At 36.9% G+C, this 15867-nt stretch overlaps 2 protein-coding genes across 2 annotated transcripts; both read left to right on the top strand.

Annotated features, from left to right (window-relative positions):
- The first annotated feature begins 511 nt into the window (after positions 1-511).
- Positions 512-7799, top strand: helq (helicase, POLQ like). The gene is made up of 18 exons (XM_082141906.1): positions 512-987; positions 1071-1647; positions 1748-1926; positions 2066-2266; positions 2754-2826; positions 2921-3018; positions 3103-3201; positions 3290-3435; positions 3519-3758; positions 4093-4234; positions 4314-4418; positions 4503-4713; positions 4920-5077; positions 5720-5818; positions 6108-6281; positions 6586-6699; positions 6804-6938; positions 7589-7799. The coding sequence occupies exons 1-18, from the start codon at positions 793-795 to the stop codon at positions 7670-7672; spliced, it is 3030 nt and encodes a 1009-aa protein (XP_081998032.1). The 5' UTR covers positions 512-792; the 3' UTR covers positions 7673-7799.
- A 149-nt stretch (positions 7800-7948) lies between these two features.
- Positions 7949-14855, top strand: hpse (heparanase). The gene is made up of 12 exons (XM_082141952.1): positions 7949-8375; positions 8463-8602; positions 9139-9267; positions 10090-10263; positions 10356-10527; positions 10641-10688; positions 10793-10886; positions 11019-11125; positions 12467-12581; positions 12693-12817; positions 12906-13058; positions 13647-14855. The coding sequence occupies exons 1-12, from the start codon at positions 8158-8160 to the stop codon at positions 13804-13806; spliced, it is 1635 nt and encodes a 544-aa protein (XP_081998078.1). The 5' UTR covers positions 7949-8157; the 3' UTR covers positions 13807-14855.
- Positions 14856-15867: the final 1012 nt, after the last annotated feature.

Raw genomic sequence — 15867 nt, 5'->3', positions numbered from 1 at the left:
TAAGCAAAATATGTTTCATAATGGAAATGAATAAATATCTAAAATAAAATATTGAAATAAATAGGACCTTTACATATTATTGAAACATAACAGAATATACAATATAAATGATAACTGTGCAATGGAAAATAAAATGTAATTCTAATTATAAAATAATATATTTTATAAATGTATATCAGAATATCATTTGTATAAAAAGCTTTAGTAGATTTGCATTCTTGAAAGACTTTTTTGAAAAGAGGTCGTTTAAATACAATTGGAAAAACTTTGACAATTGTAGTTATTGAAATATAATTGATATAAAACTTTTTTTAGACAGAGGGCGTTTTGATGCATTTTAAAAAGTGGATATAACATTTAAGCTGTAAAGAATTAATGGAAAATAAAATATGCTTTTTATATAAATACCTTTTGTGTTTTTACAGTTTTTAGTATTGTGCATTCTAAAGGGACTTTTGTTCTATTTTTTCCCGTCTCGACACTTTAACAGTCACGTGGTCCAAAGGCGAAGTTCCATTGGCCATCTCCATCAGTCATCATTTCGAAAGTCCTAATTTTTAGTTACAGTATCGCCGCTCGCTGTTCCACCGTTATTTTGTGCAATAATAGATATTTAGTTATTTGTTTAGGGTTTTGACGGACTGATTAAGGTCAGTTACCTAGCTATGATAAAGACTTACAGTAGATGATTAAACAGCTTTGGCTCTTTGTTGCTGTTGTCAGTTACTTGACCCTTCGTCAGTAATATCACACAATGCTGTAATCTACGTGTGGAGTATCATTACAGTAGTAATGTATACTGACAACCACATACACGAAATTGTGGTAAAACGCAACCCTTCGTCCTCAAGAAAAAGATCAAGGGATGGCATAAGAAGTCACATCACTCCAGCCAAGAAGCGGTCCAGTTTGACATCAACAAAATGCACTTCAGGTGAAGAACACAATTGTGCTCAAGACATGACTGAGAATAAAGGCACAGAGCAGGTAAGCAGCCTCTTATTTCTTTTCATTAAAAGATATACGTTGGTTTCAAGCATAATGATGTTTTTTTTTCTGTACTTGCCCAGTGCTGCAGTGACAATGAGGACTTATTTGAGGGCTATGACAGCATTGTGTGTGACAGCTCCTTTCTAGCTAAGCTTGAAGATGTGGAGCTCCAAATGAGGCAGTGTCATGATCAGCAGACTCCGAACCTCTGTGAGGATTATCTTTCAGACTCTATCTTAGCAGAGGATTTCAGAGACTCACCACTGAGAGCTTTACCAAGCTCTCAACCTGAATTTCATAAAGCTGTCACAACCCCACACAAAAGCCCTTCCAGGGGTGCACATAACACCTCTACCCCTGATTTGATGATCAGGCCAGCTGTCAATCATGCAGATCTCAATGTCAACAAGCCACCCTCAAAAGCCAGAAGAAGTATGAAAGATCATCTTAAGAAAGTACTGATAGATAATGCAGCAACATCCAGCACAGTCTCCAAGACAGTACAACAAAAGGAAGCTGTGATGACTGAAGAAATGAGTTTTGCTATGCAGGCCATGGAGTCCATTTCAGCTGAGGGGGACCTGGGCCCTTTTTTTGGTCTCCCATCCAAAGTTAAAGATCTTATTTTGAGGTTCAAGGGAATCCAGGACTTGTATGGTAAGTATTTTACATTCTTTTCATTTTGGTTTTCTCCTTATTGGCAACTGGTATCAGTGTTTTAACTCTATCATTATTTTCTATTCTCTTTTGCTTTCAGAGTGGCAGAAAACGTGTTTGAGCCTGGATTCGTTGCAACAAAGGAGAAATCTGATTTATTCTTTACCAACAAGTGGTGGAAAGACTCTAGTGGCAGAGATTCTCATATTTAAAGAGCTCTTGTGTAGAAAGAAAGATGCCCTGGTTATTTTGCCATACATATCCTTGGTTCAGGAAAAGGTATGCATTTATGTATTTATGCATGAGTTATGTATTATCTAAGCAGTTTGACAATTAGAATGCAAGCAGTTTTGGATAATTATTTCTGTATTATTAATCCACTTATCATAGAATGATAGATGCACTGATTTGCCTTTAGGTTCGAGGGTTGACTGGCTTTGGAATTGAGTTGGACTTCATGGTCGAGGAGTATGCTGGCAGTAAAGGGAAGTTTCCTCCAGTCAAGAGAAGAAATAAAAACTCTCTGTACATCACAACCATTGAGAAAGGACACAGTCTTGTCAATTCACTGATTGAAAATGACCGTCTCGACAATATTGGCCTGGTTGTTGTGGATGAGGTGTGTATCACAAATTATTATTATTAAAGTATTTTTTTTTTAATTGTGTTTTGGTTTAGTTTGATTTGATAAGATTTTTAATGCACATTCTCCCCAAGGCTCCATGTATTTGATGTTGTTTTAAAATATATCTATTTTAATGTGTTTTTAATTGAAATTTGTTCCAGCCTTCAGTGTCACATGATCCTTCAGAAATCATTCTAATCTGCTAATTTGCTGCTCAAGATACATTTGTTATTATAATCAATGTTGAAAAACAGTTGTGCTGCTTAATAATTTAGTGGAAACCGTAATATTTATTTTTCAGGATTTAGCAGCATTTACTTTTGTAAAAATGTAAAGACCTTTACTGCATTGTTTAATGCATCCTTGCTGAATAAAAGTATTATTATTATTATTCTTATTTTAATTTAATTACTGACCTCAAACTTTTGAATGGTAGTGTATATGATAAGCTTTTCAAATGAATGTATGCTTTTTATTTCAGCTCCATATGCTTGGTGATGGGAGCAGGGGGGCAATTCTTGAAATGACTTTGTCAAAGATTCTGTACATGAGCAGTGAGTATTCTAAAACTCACACATTCAGTATACGTCACCTCTGTAATGGACACTCCTTACAAATTCTGATTACCCCATTGTTGTTTTCCCACAGAGTCAACTCAAATTATTGGTATGAGTGCAACACTAGGCAACGTGGGAGATCTTCAGACCTTTCTGAATGCTGAAAACTACACCAGTGACTTTCGACCTGTAAGAATGAACTCTGTGTGACTGATTTAGTAAGTCTTTAAATTTGATAAACTCGATTTAAATAAATAACTGGTGATTCTGTAGATTGAGCTGAAAGAGTATGTAAAAGTAAAGGACAGCATATATGAAGTTGACCCAAAGGAAGAGACATGCTTCAGTTTCTCACGACTCCTGGATTTCAAGGTATTCTTCAAAGCCTTTTTTTCTTTTTAACTCAATAAGATATCGATCGGCTGAGCTCATTTAACTTTTGTGCGATTGACTTTCCCAGTACTCCAGTGGAATGCAGAAGATGGACCCTGACCACATCATAGCCCTGGCCACCGAAGTCATCCCACAACTGTCCTGCCTCATTTTCTGCGCCACCAAGAAGAACTGCGAGAATCTAGCTGGAATGATCTGCAAGTATTTAAATAAGTGCGTAGACCTTTAGATTCCTTAAAGTGCTTTTACATATTTTTTGTCATTGATATGAAATGAAACCTCTGCCTTTTTCTCAGGGAGTTTCTGAAACACAAGAAAGCAGAGAAAGCCACACTTCTGGGTGAACTGAAGAGCAGTGGGAATGGATCCTTGTGTCCTGTGCTGCAGAAGACTGTGCCATTTGGCCTGGCCTACCACCACAGTGGACTGACCAGTGATGAGAGGAAGCTGGTGGAAGAGGCCTATTCCTCAGGGGTGCTCTGCCTCCTCACCTGCACCTCTACTCTTGCTGCTGGCATCAACCTCCCTGCACGCAGGTTTGTCTAGGCCTATGCATCTCGAACTCAAGTGGTCCCAGATCAAATTGTTATCAAACCTGGACTAAAAGAGATTTTAAAAACTGTTGAAGTATTGAAAGGGGTTTCTTAATCATGTGTATGTGCCAGGTTTTTGGGGGCAGTTGTGGCCTGATGGTTAGAGTCAGACTTGTAATCTTGAGCAAGGCACCTAACCCCCAATCGCTCTATGGGCACTGCAGTGAATGCCTGCCCACTGCTCCGGATGTGTGTGTCCACGGCTTGCAGTGTGTGTAATGTGTGTATTGTAAATGTTACATACTGGGTCTTCACTTCACTTTACTTCAATTCTCAGGGTGATTTTAAGGTCCCCATATGTAGCTGCAGAGTTTTTAAAGAGAAGTCAGTACAAACAGATGGTGGGCAGAGCAGGACGAGCGGGTATTGATGCCATGGGTGAGAGTATCCTTATCCTTCAGGACAAAGATATAAACATGGTAAAGAACACAGATATACATATAACTCTTTTATATTATCTTATATTATATTACACAAATGTTTATTTGGCCTCCCCAGGCCAAAGAACTATTGTCTGCACCGATGGAGAAGTGTTATAGTAACCTGCTGCATGATGGAGGGAGGGGCCTCCTCAGTCTCGTCCTGTCACTCATTGGCCTGAAAGTATGTGAAATGTTTTGATGTAATAATAAATTAGAAATTCTGTCTGGACTAGTGCAAACACTAAACCGTTTCCTTTGATTGTAGATAACTACAACTGTAGAACAAGTGAGGGATTTCATGAAATGCACACTGCTTAGTGTGCAAGAGGCTCAGGTCAGTCCAGAGAGGAGTTTGTGGGATCTTACAGTGGAGTCCATAGAGACTTTGAAGCAGAAGAGCCTCATTGAAGCCTCTGGTGATGTACATAATGAAACCATTCTCCAAATCACCAGGCTTGGGAGAGCAACATTCAAAGGTAAAACAGAGTGTGGCATAAGGATTTAAATAATGTAATGTTTCATTATTCTGTACATGTATTCATTTACCACAGGGTGGCAATATTACCTTATTTAGAGATCAGTCAATTTATCTCTACTGTCTATTTTTTATTATTTATCACAGTTTTTTTCAGAGCCTCCCTTATGCAATGTTTTCCATTTAAATTATTACTTGCTATTTCAGGTTCAGTTGACCTTAACTACTGCGATCTGCTGTACCGAGACTTATCGAAGGGGCTGGAGGGTTTACTCCTCAATAGTTTTCTTCACTTAGTGTATCTGGTTACTCCATATGACATGGTGCATCAATGCAAGCCAGATTGGATGATCTACTTCAGACAGGTAAGATGCTTTCATCAGGTTAAATCGGTTTTTAGTTTTACACTGTTTGGAAAGTTTGGAGTTGGTATGATTTTTAATGTTTTTGAAAGAAGTCTCTTATGCTCACCAAGGCTCCATTTATTTGATCAAAAACAACATAGAATTTTATATATTGTTTAATTATAATTTTATATCCATTTTTATATAGTGTAAAATGTAATTTACTCTTGGGAATTTTCAGCATCATTACTCCAGTCTTGATCACATGATCCTTCAGAAATAATTCTAATATTCTGATTTGGTGTGCAAGAAACATTTCTTAATATTATCAATGTTGAAAACACTTGGGCTGATGCCGCTTAATATTCTTCTGGAAACCGTGATGCATTTTTTTAGGATTCTTTACTGAATAGAAAGTTCAGAAGAGCAGCATTTATTTAAAGTAGAATGTTTTTGTAAAACTATAATGTCTTTACTGACATTTTCCATCATGCATTCTTATTGAATTAGCATTAAGTATTATAATATAGTTAAGTATTATAATGTAATTCTAATTATTAATTTCTTTAAAAAAAAATACAAGGTGCAACAATGTTTGTATTGTGATGTGCTCTTCCTTAGTGATGTGTATTCATTCTGAATCTGAATTTTTCATTGTACCAGTTTACAAATTTGTCGGCTGCTGAGCAGAAGATGGCCACTGCAGTTGGAGTGCCTGAAAGTTTTGTGGCTAGAAAGGCAGCGGGACAGAGCGTGAGGAAGGTTAGTAAAAACAGCATTCCTCTCATGCTTTAGAATACCATACAAGTGATTCATTACCTTTTTTTGTTTGGGATTAAAGAGCCACAGTAGAAGTACAGTAGAAATATATAATTAGCTGAGAATTGAATATAGCATTACTTAAATCCTAATTCTCTTAAAAGATTTGCAGTGTTAATCATTTAACCCTACTTAAGTTTCTGAGGTAAAAAAAAAAAAAAATTATGACCTAAGTTATATTTGATTTCGGAATGATGGATTTTGTTCCTGTGTTCTTCTACCTGTGTCTCAGTCTGTGGACATTGTGGTAGTGAATAGGTTGTATCTGGCTCTAGTGCTGTACTCCCTACTGAAGGAGACAAACCTGTGGAACGTGTCTGATAGGTACCAGCTGACTAGAGGCTTTGTTCAGACTCTCCTCAGCTCTGCTTCTGCCTTTGGGTCCTCCGTGCTGCACTTCACTGAGGTTTGGAGCACATCTAAGCAGCATTTAGGGGTGTTTTCAGACCTGTAAATTGTTTGCTTTGTTTTAAAACAGAGACTTAAATTGCTACTGTGTTGCAGTTTCTTCTTAGCTCGGTTCGCTTTCAAAAGACAAGGCAAACCTTTGTTCAGGCGCTCAGACCGAAGTGCCAGGTTCCAAAACAAAGGCTCTAAACGAGCCAGGTGTGAAAACGCCCTAAGACATATAATCCTACATATCTACATCTGCTCCTATCCTGCAGTCAATAATTGATTAGTATACTATGAGATTTGTCTGTCCATTTCAGGAGCTGGAGGAGTTTTGGGCCTATAAGTCTCTTCTCTTAGAGCTGACCCGTAGATTGACCTACTGTGTACAGGCTGAGCTCATTCCACTCATGGAGGTGACTGGAGTAATGGAGGTGTGTGTTCTTGCATCTCAGTTTCTCTAGAATAGTTATGACCAGAACATTTGCTTAAAAGTTTGTGTTTTTATTTTATTCTTCTTCATTTTTTTTTGATTCAGCATCGTGCTAAGCAGCTATATAACGCTGGTTACAAGACACTGGCGCATCTTGCCAACGCAGATCCACAAATTCTGGTCCAAACTATTGAAAACCTCTTCAAGAGACAAGCCAATCAAATGATTGCATCAGCAAAAGTAAGTACAATATTCCACTAAATAGCAACATCATATTTCCATATTAGCTTTTTACATGTAAAAGTTTACAAATTTATCCCCCAAAAAGTATTCATTTATTCATCCTCAAGCCAAACCTTCATTACTTTATTTCTTTGGAACTCACAAAAAAATAAATAATGAAGGATGTTTTGGTTGATTTTTTTCCCCATGCATTGGCATCAAATGTTGTTGTCAGTATTCAAAAAGATGCAAAATCATCAAAAAGGCATCATCAAAGTATTTCCTCACACGTTCGCAATCATGTGGCTCAAGAAGACTGCTTTCATGGGGATTTTTTGTGATTTTGAATTCTTTTTGAGGCTTGACATATTCAGTCCTTATTTACTGTCATTGCATGCAAGATACTGACCAGGGCTGCGTTTAAGTAAATCGCCTAAGTAAATCATAGAATCATTGATGCCAATTGTCTCTACGTTCATCGTAGCTCACACAATGCTTTTGAGAAACGCAGCCCAGAACATTCAGGAAATTTCTCCTTCTACATCAGACAGAATTTATACAGGTTTGAAACAACATCCAGGGTGTGTAAAGGAATTTCATTTTTAGGTGGTGTATAAAAGAAAACACCCTTGTGTATTCATGTTAACTTTCTTGATGTTCATTTTCAGATGTTAATAAAAGAGAAAGCAGAGGCCTTGCAGGAGGAGGTGGATGACCTGCTTATGCTGCCACCTGATCTCCCATCTTTGTAAAATCTTATTTTTATTTATTTTTATTTATATGCTGTAAATAGTTTGTATATAATTTCATATATATGGCATTATGTAAACTATTCTGTACCTATATGTCTGGCTGCAATAAAAATGGAAGTAACCTAGATTTTTGTAACATCTCTATTACTCATTACCATGAGCATGTGTTATTTTATATCTTAACGATTTTACAACCACCAGTCAGTCACAAACAGCGTGTTACAATTCCAGCACTGCCTCGTGTTGTGAGTTTCAGCCAATCAGGTAAGGTATGCAAATAAATACATGAGCTGAAGCCACGCCCAGGAGTCATTCAAACAATGTTTGTCATAAACTGGTTCCTATTTACAGTCAAACAAGAAAGAAAGAAGGAAGTTGGTGTTTGACGGTGCCAAAATATATATGTATTTCGCCTGTGTATTTTGGATGAGCGCGTGAAACAGATGCAGTCAACTACTGAATGAGGACACCGGCAGATTGAACAGATGAAGCCTGCATCCACAGCAGTTTCCACGATTGTCACTCTTGTTTTGTTTCGCGCATTGTGTGCCGAAGCCAAAACAGAGATATCAGTCGAAGATGTTCAGTCCATACGTGTTGATCTGGATCTGTCCAATGTTGTCCGGAGGGTGGACGAAAGGTTTCTCTCTGTGGCAATAGATGCGAGTTTAATAGCCGAGGAGAAGTTCATGAACCTACTGAAGTAAGTCCTTCAAAAGTTCTCTTAAAGCAGACCTCAAATAAATAAAGTTGTGATGTAACTTAAAGACGTGATATGATGTTCATGTAGTTCACCGAAGTTAAGAACCCTCACCAAAGCCTTGATCCCAGCGTTTCTGCGATTTGGAGGTACCAAACAAGATTTTATGAAATTCAACCCACGCGGAAGATATTTTCAAGCAAGAGAAAACAGCAGCACCGCTGTTCTAGGTAAACTCTTTCACTTAGCGTCAATACATGAGTTAGTAAACCACATCCTCCAGTCAGAAAGCTGACTGCGGTGTGTTGTCATCTGACTTTAACAGCATGATTCCAGTTTTGCTTAATGAGGGAACAGTAAAGTGATTCACACTACTGTTCCTAATGTACTACAATGTCCCTAAATAGCCTGTTGTATCTCAATTGTGTCGTTGCCCTCAAATTTATTTGGACACTTAAACCTTCGCTTTGGGCTTTTAACCAGCTGGGTCCAAGTTGATTTTAGTGCAAGTCAGTTCATTCACACTGTCTTCTTCGTAACTACTGATGTTCCACATCCGACATTGACAAGTCGCCAGTATTGTCCAAAATCAAGGTTTTGACAAATACAATTATAAGTTAATTTAATGATAAAGCGATAATATACAACTTTTTATGGCCACTGTAGACATTACACTTAATATTTACTCATTATTGTGTTTTTTATATTATTATTAGGCTATAGGCTATGATTTATTTAATACGCACATCTGATGTCATTCCTACAGGAAATGTATGTAAGAGACTTGAATTGCCTCCATTGCTGGAAAATAGGTTAAAGCAAGAATGGGTCCTACAGTCAAAGACTTTACTTCAGGAGGAACTAGAGGGAAAATACAAAAAGACAAAATTCTCTGGTAAGTTTAATTCCACTTCTGTTAAATAATTACCTAATGGGGAATTTATCATGAGTCATACAGCAAAATAATGTACACTAGCACCACATAAATGTCAGACCTTCCTTCTGGCCCATATTTGGATGTGTCAAAAACATATAGGCCTGGGGTCAGTTGCATAAACATAGCCATTATTTTAAGACTGTGTCTTAAGAGCTAGTATGAGCAACTAGCAGTTGGTTAGGAGCAATCAGTATTACTTTTTAGTATCAAATTAGACCAATCTACGGTTTTATGTAACTGACTTAAAAAAGTTTTGAATAGTCTTAAAGAAAAATATTGGATGACTAACTTGAAAGACTAGTCTTTGCAGTTTATGCAACCAGCCCCAGGTTTCACAGACAGGGCTTAGATTAAGCCAGGATTATGCCTTAGTTCAATTAGGTCATTTAAGTGGTTTTTATAAGCATGCCTTTAAAAAAAAAAAAACATTACTTGGTGCAAGTTGCTTTCAGTTAGAACAGCTCAAACATGCTTTTTAGTGTGGGACTAGGCTTAAATCTTGTCTGTGAAACAGGGGAATAGTTATATTTTTAATAAAATGTATTTTAAAAAACCCCCACTATATATTATGTTTCCATGATCAGTTGTAAAGTTGCTTTAGTAACATATTTAATTAAACAACCTGATCAATACATTACAAAAACATTTGTGAGTCCATCAACCGAAACTCTCTCAGACTGGCCCTGGGCCATCATTATTGTTGAGCCCTGTATTCATATTTTCAGTGATATCACAATCAAAACTGTCAAAGAGAAAGTCAAATGTCTGTCTTTCTTCCAGAATATGCTGTCGACCTGCTGTATGCCTTTGCAAACTGCTCTGGTTTGGACCTCATCTTTGGTTTGAATGCTTTGCTTCGAACCAGTGAAAACACATGGGACAGCACGAATGCAGAACTGCTGTTGAAGTACTGTGAGTCCAGGGAGTATGTGATGTCTTGGGAGCTGGGGAATGGTAGGATTTGGGATATTTCTTTTTGATTAGTCTTGACATTCTTATTTTGAATTATTTAAGTTGAATTCTCAGCATTAAATCTCTTGCTTTAGAGCCCAACAGCTATGAGAAAAAAGCTGGGATCAGAGTGGATGGGCACCAGCTCGGCCAGGATTTTGTCCATTTGCATCAAATCCTTCAGGAATCCGTGGTCTACAACTCAACAGGTCTATATGGACCAGATATTGGTCAGCCACGAGATCACCGCAAAGATTTGTTAACTGGGTTAGTGTTCAGAGAAAATAGTTATTTTTTAAAATATGTTTTCAGAGTAGCTTCTTGTCTTATAGATTTGTGTATCAAATAAAGGTGACATGGTTGAACATTCACTTTCATAGGTTTTTGGAGTCTGGAGCCGAGGCCATTACTGCATGCACCTGGCACCAGTAAGTTATGATTTATTTCCTTTCACAAAAATCTCAAATAACTGAGTTTTTGTACTGAACTTGCTATTTTTCATTGGCATGTTTTCCATTTTCCTCCTTAACAGCTATTATGTGAATGGCAGAGACACATCTTTAGAGGATTTCCTTGACCCTCATGTGCTTGATACTCTGGCAACAAAAATCAATGAGGTCCTCGAGGTACCAGAGTAATTCTGCATGACACATTCAAATAAGAACTCTCTAGTGGTATCCAAATTTCTCACATTCAACAGGAAGAAATATCAGCGAGATAAATTAACTGAATTAAACTAATAAACATTCTGCCTTCAGACCACTGAATCTGTTTCTCCGGGGAAGAAGGTTTGGCTGGGAGAGACGAGCTCGGCATATGGTGGAGGTGCCTTTGGTCTATCAGACACATTTGTAGCTGGTTTCATGTGAGTCCATTTTTTTCCCACTTCAGACCAGTTTGAAGTTCATCAGTAAATTAAAGCTTCCAGTATGTTTTAATGTGGATTTAAAGGTGCAGTAAGCAATTTCTGAGAAACACTGTTGAAAGTGGATCAGAGCGAGCGCCACAACACACTTGTAGCCAATGAGCAGTAGGGGTCTTGTCCACTTGTGGTGAGAGAGTGAGTGAGCGAGCGAGATTTGAAGAAAGACTGTAGAAAGAGAAATGGCTGAGAAAAAAAGAAGAAGAAAAAAAGCGCAGAGGAATATCACTGGAAACAGAAGGGTTATGATCAGGCAAGAGCTTCAGGACCCACGTCAATATTAGAAAAGCTTTTCAGCGCTGAAGAGACATAAGCAGGAAGGCCTGAAAATAGACGCAGAAGTTGCTTTGTTTCTGCTCCATACACGAATAACATTAGTTTTGTCATGTTTCACAGAACTAAGATATGCTGTTGCTGTATTGTTAGCTTTAGTAACAAGACATGTTGTGTCATTGTTTGTCTGGAGATGCTGTGCTACTGGTGACTAACAACGAGCTCTTGCTTGTATACTCTTGTGTACTGGATGTTTAGTATTGGTCTTGTCATTCGTTCGTCTGTCATCTTCACATTATTTTTGGTGAAGCATTATTTTGCTTTGCTTCAACTATGATAGAGACATCCACTTGCATTGTGTGTTTGTGCATTTTGGGGGCGGAGCAATGAAGGGAGGGGTGTGTTTGTTTGGGTTGATTTTAATATTAAGTGTTTCTCATTTTCTTTTATTTAAATCAGTTTATAAAAATGACAATAAAAATGGAAAAACATTAATCATGTATGAGTTTCCATTTGTTGTAATTAAAAAATGAAATGGTTTTGCATTTAATTAATAGTAATTTAATGAATTTAAGAAAATGACACCACCGTTCAACAGTTTTTGGCTATAATTTTTTTTTATGCTGCATTTATTGGATAAAAAATATAGTAAACCGGTAATACTGTGAAATATTATTACAATTTAAAATAAACCTTTTCTTTTTGTTGAATAAACCTTGTTTTTGCAGCCATTACTCCAGTCTTCAGTGTAACATGATCCTTCAGAAATCATATGCTGATTTGGTGCTCATTAAACATGTTGTGCTGCTTAATATTTTTGTGAAAGCCATGCCACATTTAAGGATTTTTTGATGAATAGAAAGTACAAAAACAACAGCAATTATTTGAAATGTACATCTTTTGTAGAATTATAAATGTCTTTACGATCACCTTTGATCCATGTAATGCATCCTAGCTGAATAAACGCATATTTTAAATGAAATATATTTAAATCTGTTTCGTTTAATGAAGGTGGCTGGACAAACTGGGACTTGCTGCTAAGCTTGGTTTGGATGTCGTTATCAGACAGGTATTAATTGGTTCCGGCACGTACCATTTAGTGGATGATAACCTAGATCCCCTTCCAGTAAGTGTTTCTTATGTGTTTGAGCTTTCTTACATAATGTCTGTATCAGTCCAGGAATGTGGACTGTTCAATTATTATTATTTTTTTTAAACTATTTTATACATATGGCAGGATTACTGGCTATCATTGCTATACAAAAGGCTTGTTGGTCCAGAGGTCTTAAAAGCAGAAGTTCATACGAATTCTGGACAAAAGAAACCAATACGGGTATACCTTCACTGCACTAACAGAAAAAGGTACTTTTATTCTCCTTCTCACAATATTGATTTATTTTTTAAAGAAACAATGGTTAATCCTTTTTGACACATCATAAATCTTTTCCAGTGCACATTACAGACAAGGTGCTGTGACCTTATTTGCTTTAAACCTAAACAAAAATGAAGCCACAATTAGTCTGCCCGCCCATATGGCCAACAGCACCATTGAAGAATTTGTTCTACAGTCAGCTGAGGCCGGAGAACAGAGCCTTTATTCCAGGTAATGTCTCATGATCTCACAATGTTTGGACTGGACTCCTATAAATCTGTTCGCTAGCAGAAGATTAGAACCACTGTTTTACTTTTAATAGGTCATTTCTAATATCACCTCACGACTGGTTAAAATGAGTCAGAAATGTGATTAAAAATGGTTGAAAAACACAAAATAAATTGTGACCAGCTACGGGACCTAATATATACACATTTCTCTTATTTATTCATATAAATGTAAACCTAACATTTATTGAACCTGCTTTGTTGACACTCAACACTTAATATTCAATATTATTGATCTGACTGTATCAACGCTATTCTATGAGAACTGAACTGAGCTGGACAATGACATCATTTTTTATGAACTAGTTTAATAATTGATGATCTTTACAATGGAATTGAATCAACACTGACTTCAGCTGACATGCATCATTTTCACTGTAAAGCTGCTTTGAAACGATATGTATTGTATAAAGCACTATATAAATAAAGGTGACTTGAGTTGAAAATGATTAAAGCATTTGAACATGTTATGCATCATCTATCACAGTAACAACCTAAAGATTGATAAACCCCACTTTTTGTCCATATCTAGGTCAGTCAAATTGAATGGGCAAGTGCTGAAGATGGTGGATGACCGAACACTTCCTCCACTGGAGGGACGTGAGCTGCCACCTGGAGCACACATCAAGCTGCCTGGCTTCTCATTTGCATTCTATGTTCTGACTGAAGCACGAGCTCCAGTATGCAAATGAGCTCAGATAAAGACTGCTTTCACTGGAGAATCAGGGACATAAAATGTGCGATGACAAAATATTTTGCTTTGAGATTATTTATGTGAGGGAACTTCAACATTGAATGAAATTAATCAGTCTCAATATGAAATCAGCATGTTCTATTTATGAAAATGTATATTTATTATAAATATCGAGCTGTTTGACATGTCGAAGTGATTGAGTGTCTGTGCAGACAGGCAGCCCTCTTTACTATAGCAATCAAGCCTTTTGATTCTTAGTCATTTTCTGTCTGTGTGATTCACGTCTGTGTGTGCAAAGCACTACATGCAGCTAAATTTAATGGTTGAGACATTTTGAGAATCCTCTCAAAGGCAGACTTTAGAGCACTTGTTACTCTATGATTTACTGATGATTGTAGCAGAGAGTCTGTGTTAGAGGATTGAAATATCTGGGCTTAAGTAAGAACACAGCTGGTGTTAAGTACTGATAAATAAACACTCTGGATGCTTGTGTAAATCTGTGAAAGAAATCAATTCATTTAAATGTCGAGGAGGATTGTTACTGTATGACAAGTTTTGTCTTTTAAACATTTAACATAAAAAAAAAATATTTAAAGAGCATTTTATTGAAAGAACATAACCTCATCTAAAATAAACCATTGATTGTCCGAAAGAGGGAAGCTATTCTTGCAATACTGTTTTATTCGTAAGCCACCTGTCAGTTTGCCAAGGGAATTTAAAAATCTTTTTGCAGAGAATTTCCAAATTATAGAAAAATATGGAAAGGTTAAATTACTCAAACGCGTATTTTGTGAATGAAAATGAGTGGATAAAGACAAAACCTTGCTGGGTGGTTTTGCCCACCTGGTGGCGATGTTTACTACAGTTGAGAGCCTGAATTGGTCAAGAATAATTTTGGAGGCCACATTACAGTTCGTGTATGAATGGAGACCTCAGGCATTATTCATTGTTGGTGACGTTGAGGTTTTAGTTTGGAATAAATCCTTTATATTTTATTTGGGATACCCTTTTGCCCCAAAGATTAAATAAAACATTTAAAAAGAAACATGCTATGGTAAATCATAAGTACGACAGTCAAATTTATGATATAAAAAGTCAAAATTCTGAAATAAATATTGACCTTTTTATAAAAAAAAAAAAAAAATTATGTCCTAATTGTTGGTTTTTTTGTGTGCATTTTTGTCATAATTATGACCTTTTTATCACACAATTTATACTGTTTTCTTAGTAATTATGATTTAGTATCTTATAATGTAGCTACTAATTATGATTTACGGAAGCAAAAAACCCTTTGATTTTTACTTTTAAAGTTTGGGTAAAGTATAGTAGGCCTACATAATTAGCTGGTGAAAATATTTATTCCTCTCATTGTTTTATCTTTGTTTTCAAGATATCTCTGTTGTTGTTTAGTCTATTGTAGCCTATTACTTGTTCAGTTCTAAATTATAAATCAATACATAAATCAATAATATGCCATCAGTCTGTACCATACGAGTTGGCCTACACATTTGACTGAAAATATGGTTGACATGCATCTCTCATGAACGCGCGTCATAAGCTCTGTCTGCGGTGTCTGTGCTAAGTTGGGCATGGCATTTGCTGAAGGGCTCGTTGTTTGCAGTGGAGCTTGGTAACACGGCTTGTGTACGACGGGGAGAGAGCAGACTCTGGCGACCCCTGCCAGTCACATATCTTCTCCATCTCCCACGAGAAATCCCACGGCCAATGAACACAAGTCCTCACTCCAGCAGCGTGGTGTGTCCACAGACTCTCAGCTTCATTAAGAGGCGCCGTCTGGAAACATGAGGGGATTTAGGCAACGTCAGAGAGTCAGGCTTACCCTTGGGCTACCCTGTCTTAAGTATACACTCTGATACACACTAATGACTCCAGTGAACCAGGGGTTTTCAAACTTTTTGATGCCTAGGGCACACAATTATGAACTGTGTTACATTTTCCCCGTTCTTGTAAACACGTTGGTTGTTAATAAGCATACTTGCCTTTAAAATAAATGAACATTGTCAGAACTTCCCCCTTTGTGGCTCAAAACGTTCTGCCT

Source organism: Leuciscus leuciscus (assembly GCF_965113295.1).
Source record: "Leuciscus leuciscus genome assembly, chromosome: 16".
Classification (NCBI taxonomy): domain Eukaryota; kingdom Metazoa; phylum Chordata; class Actinopteri; order Cypriniformes; family Leuciscidae; genus Leuciscus; species Leuciscus leuciscus.
Note: the sequence above shows the minus strand (reverse complement) of the source record. Positions and strands in the feature narration are given on the sequence as shown.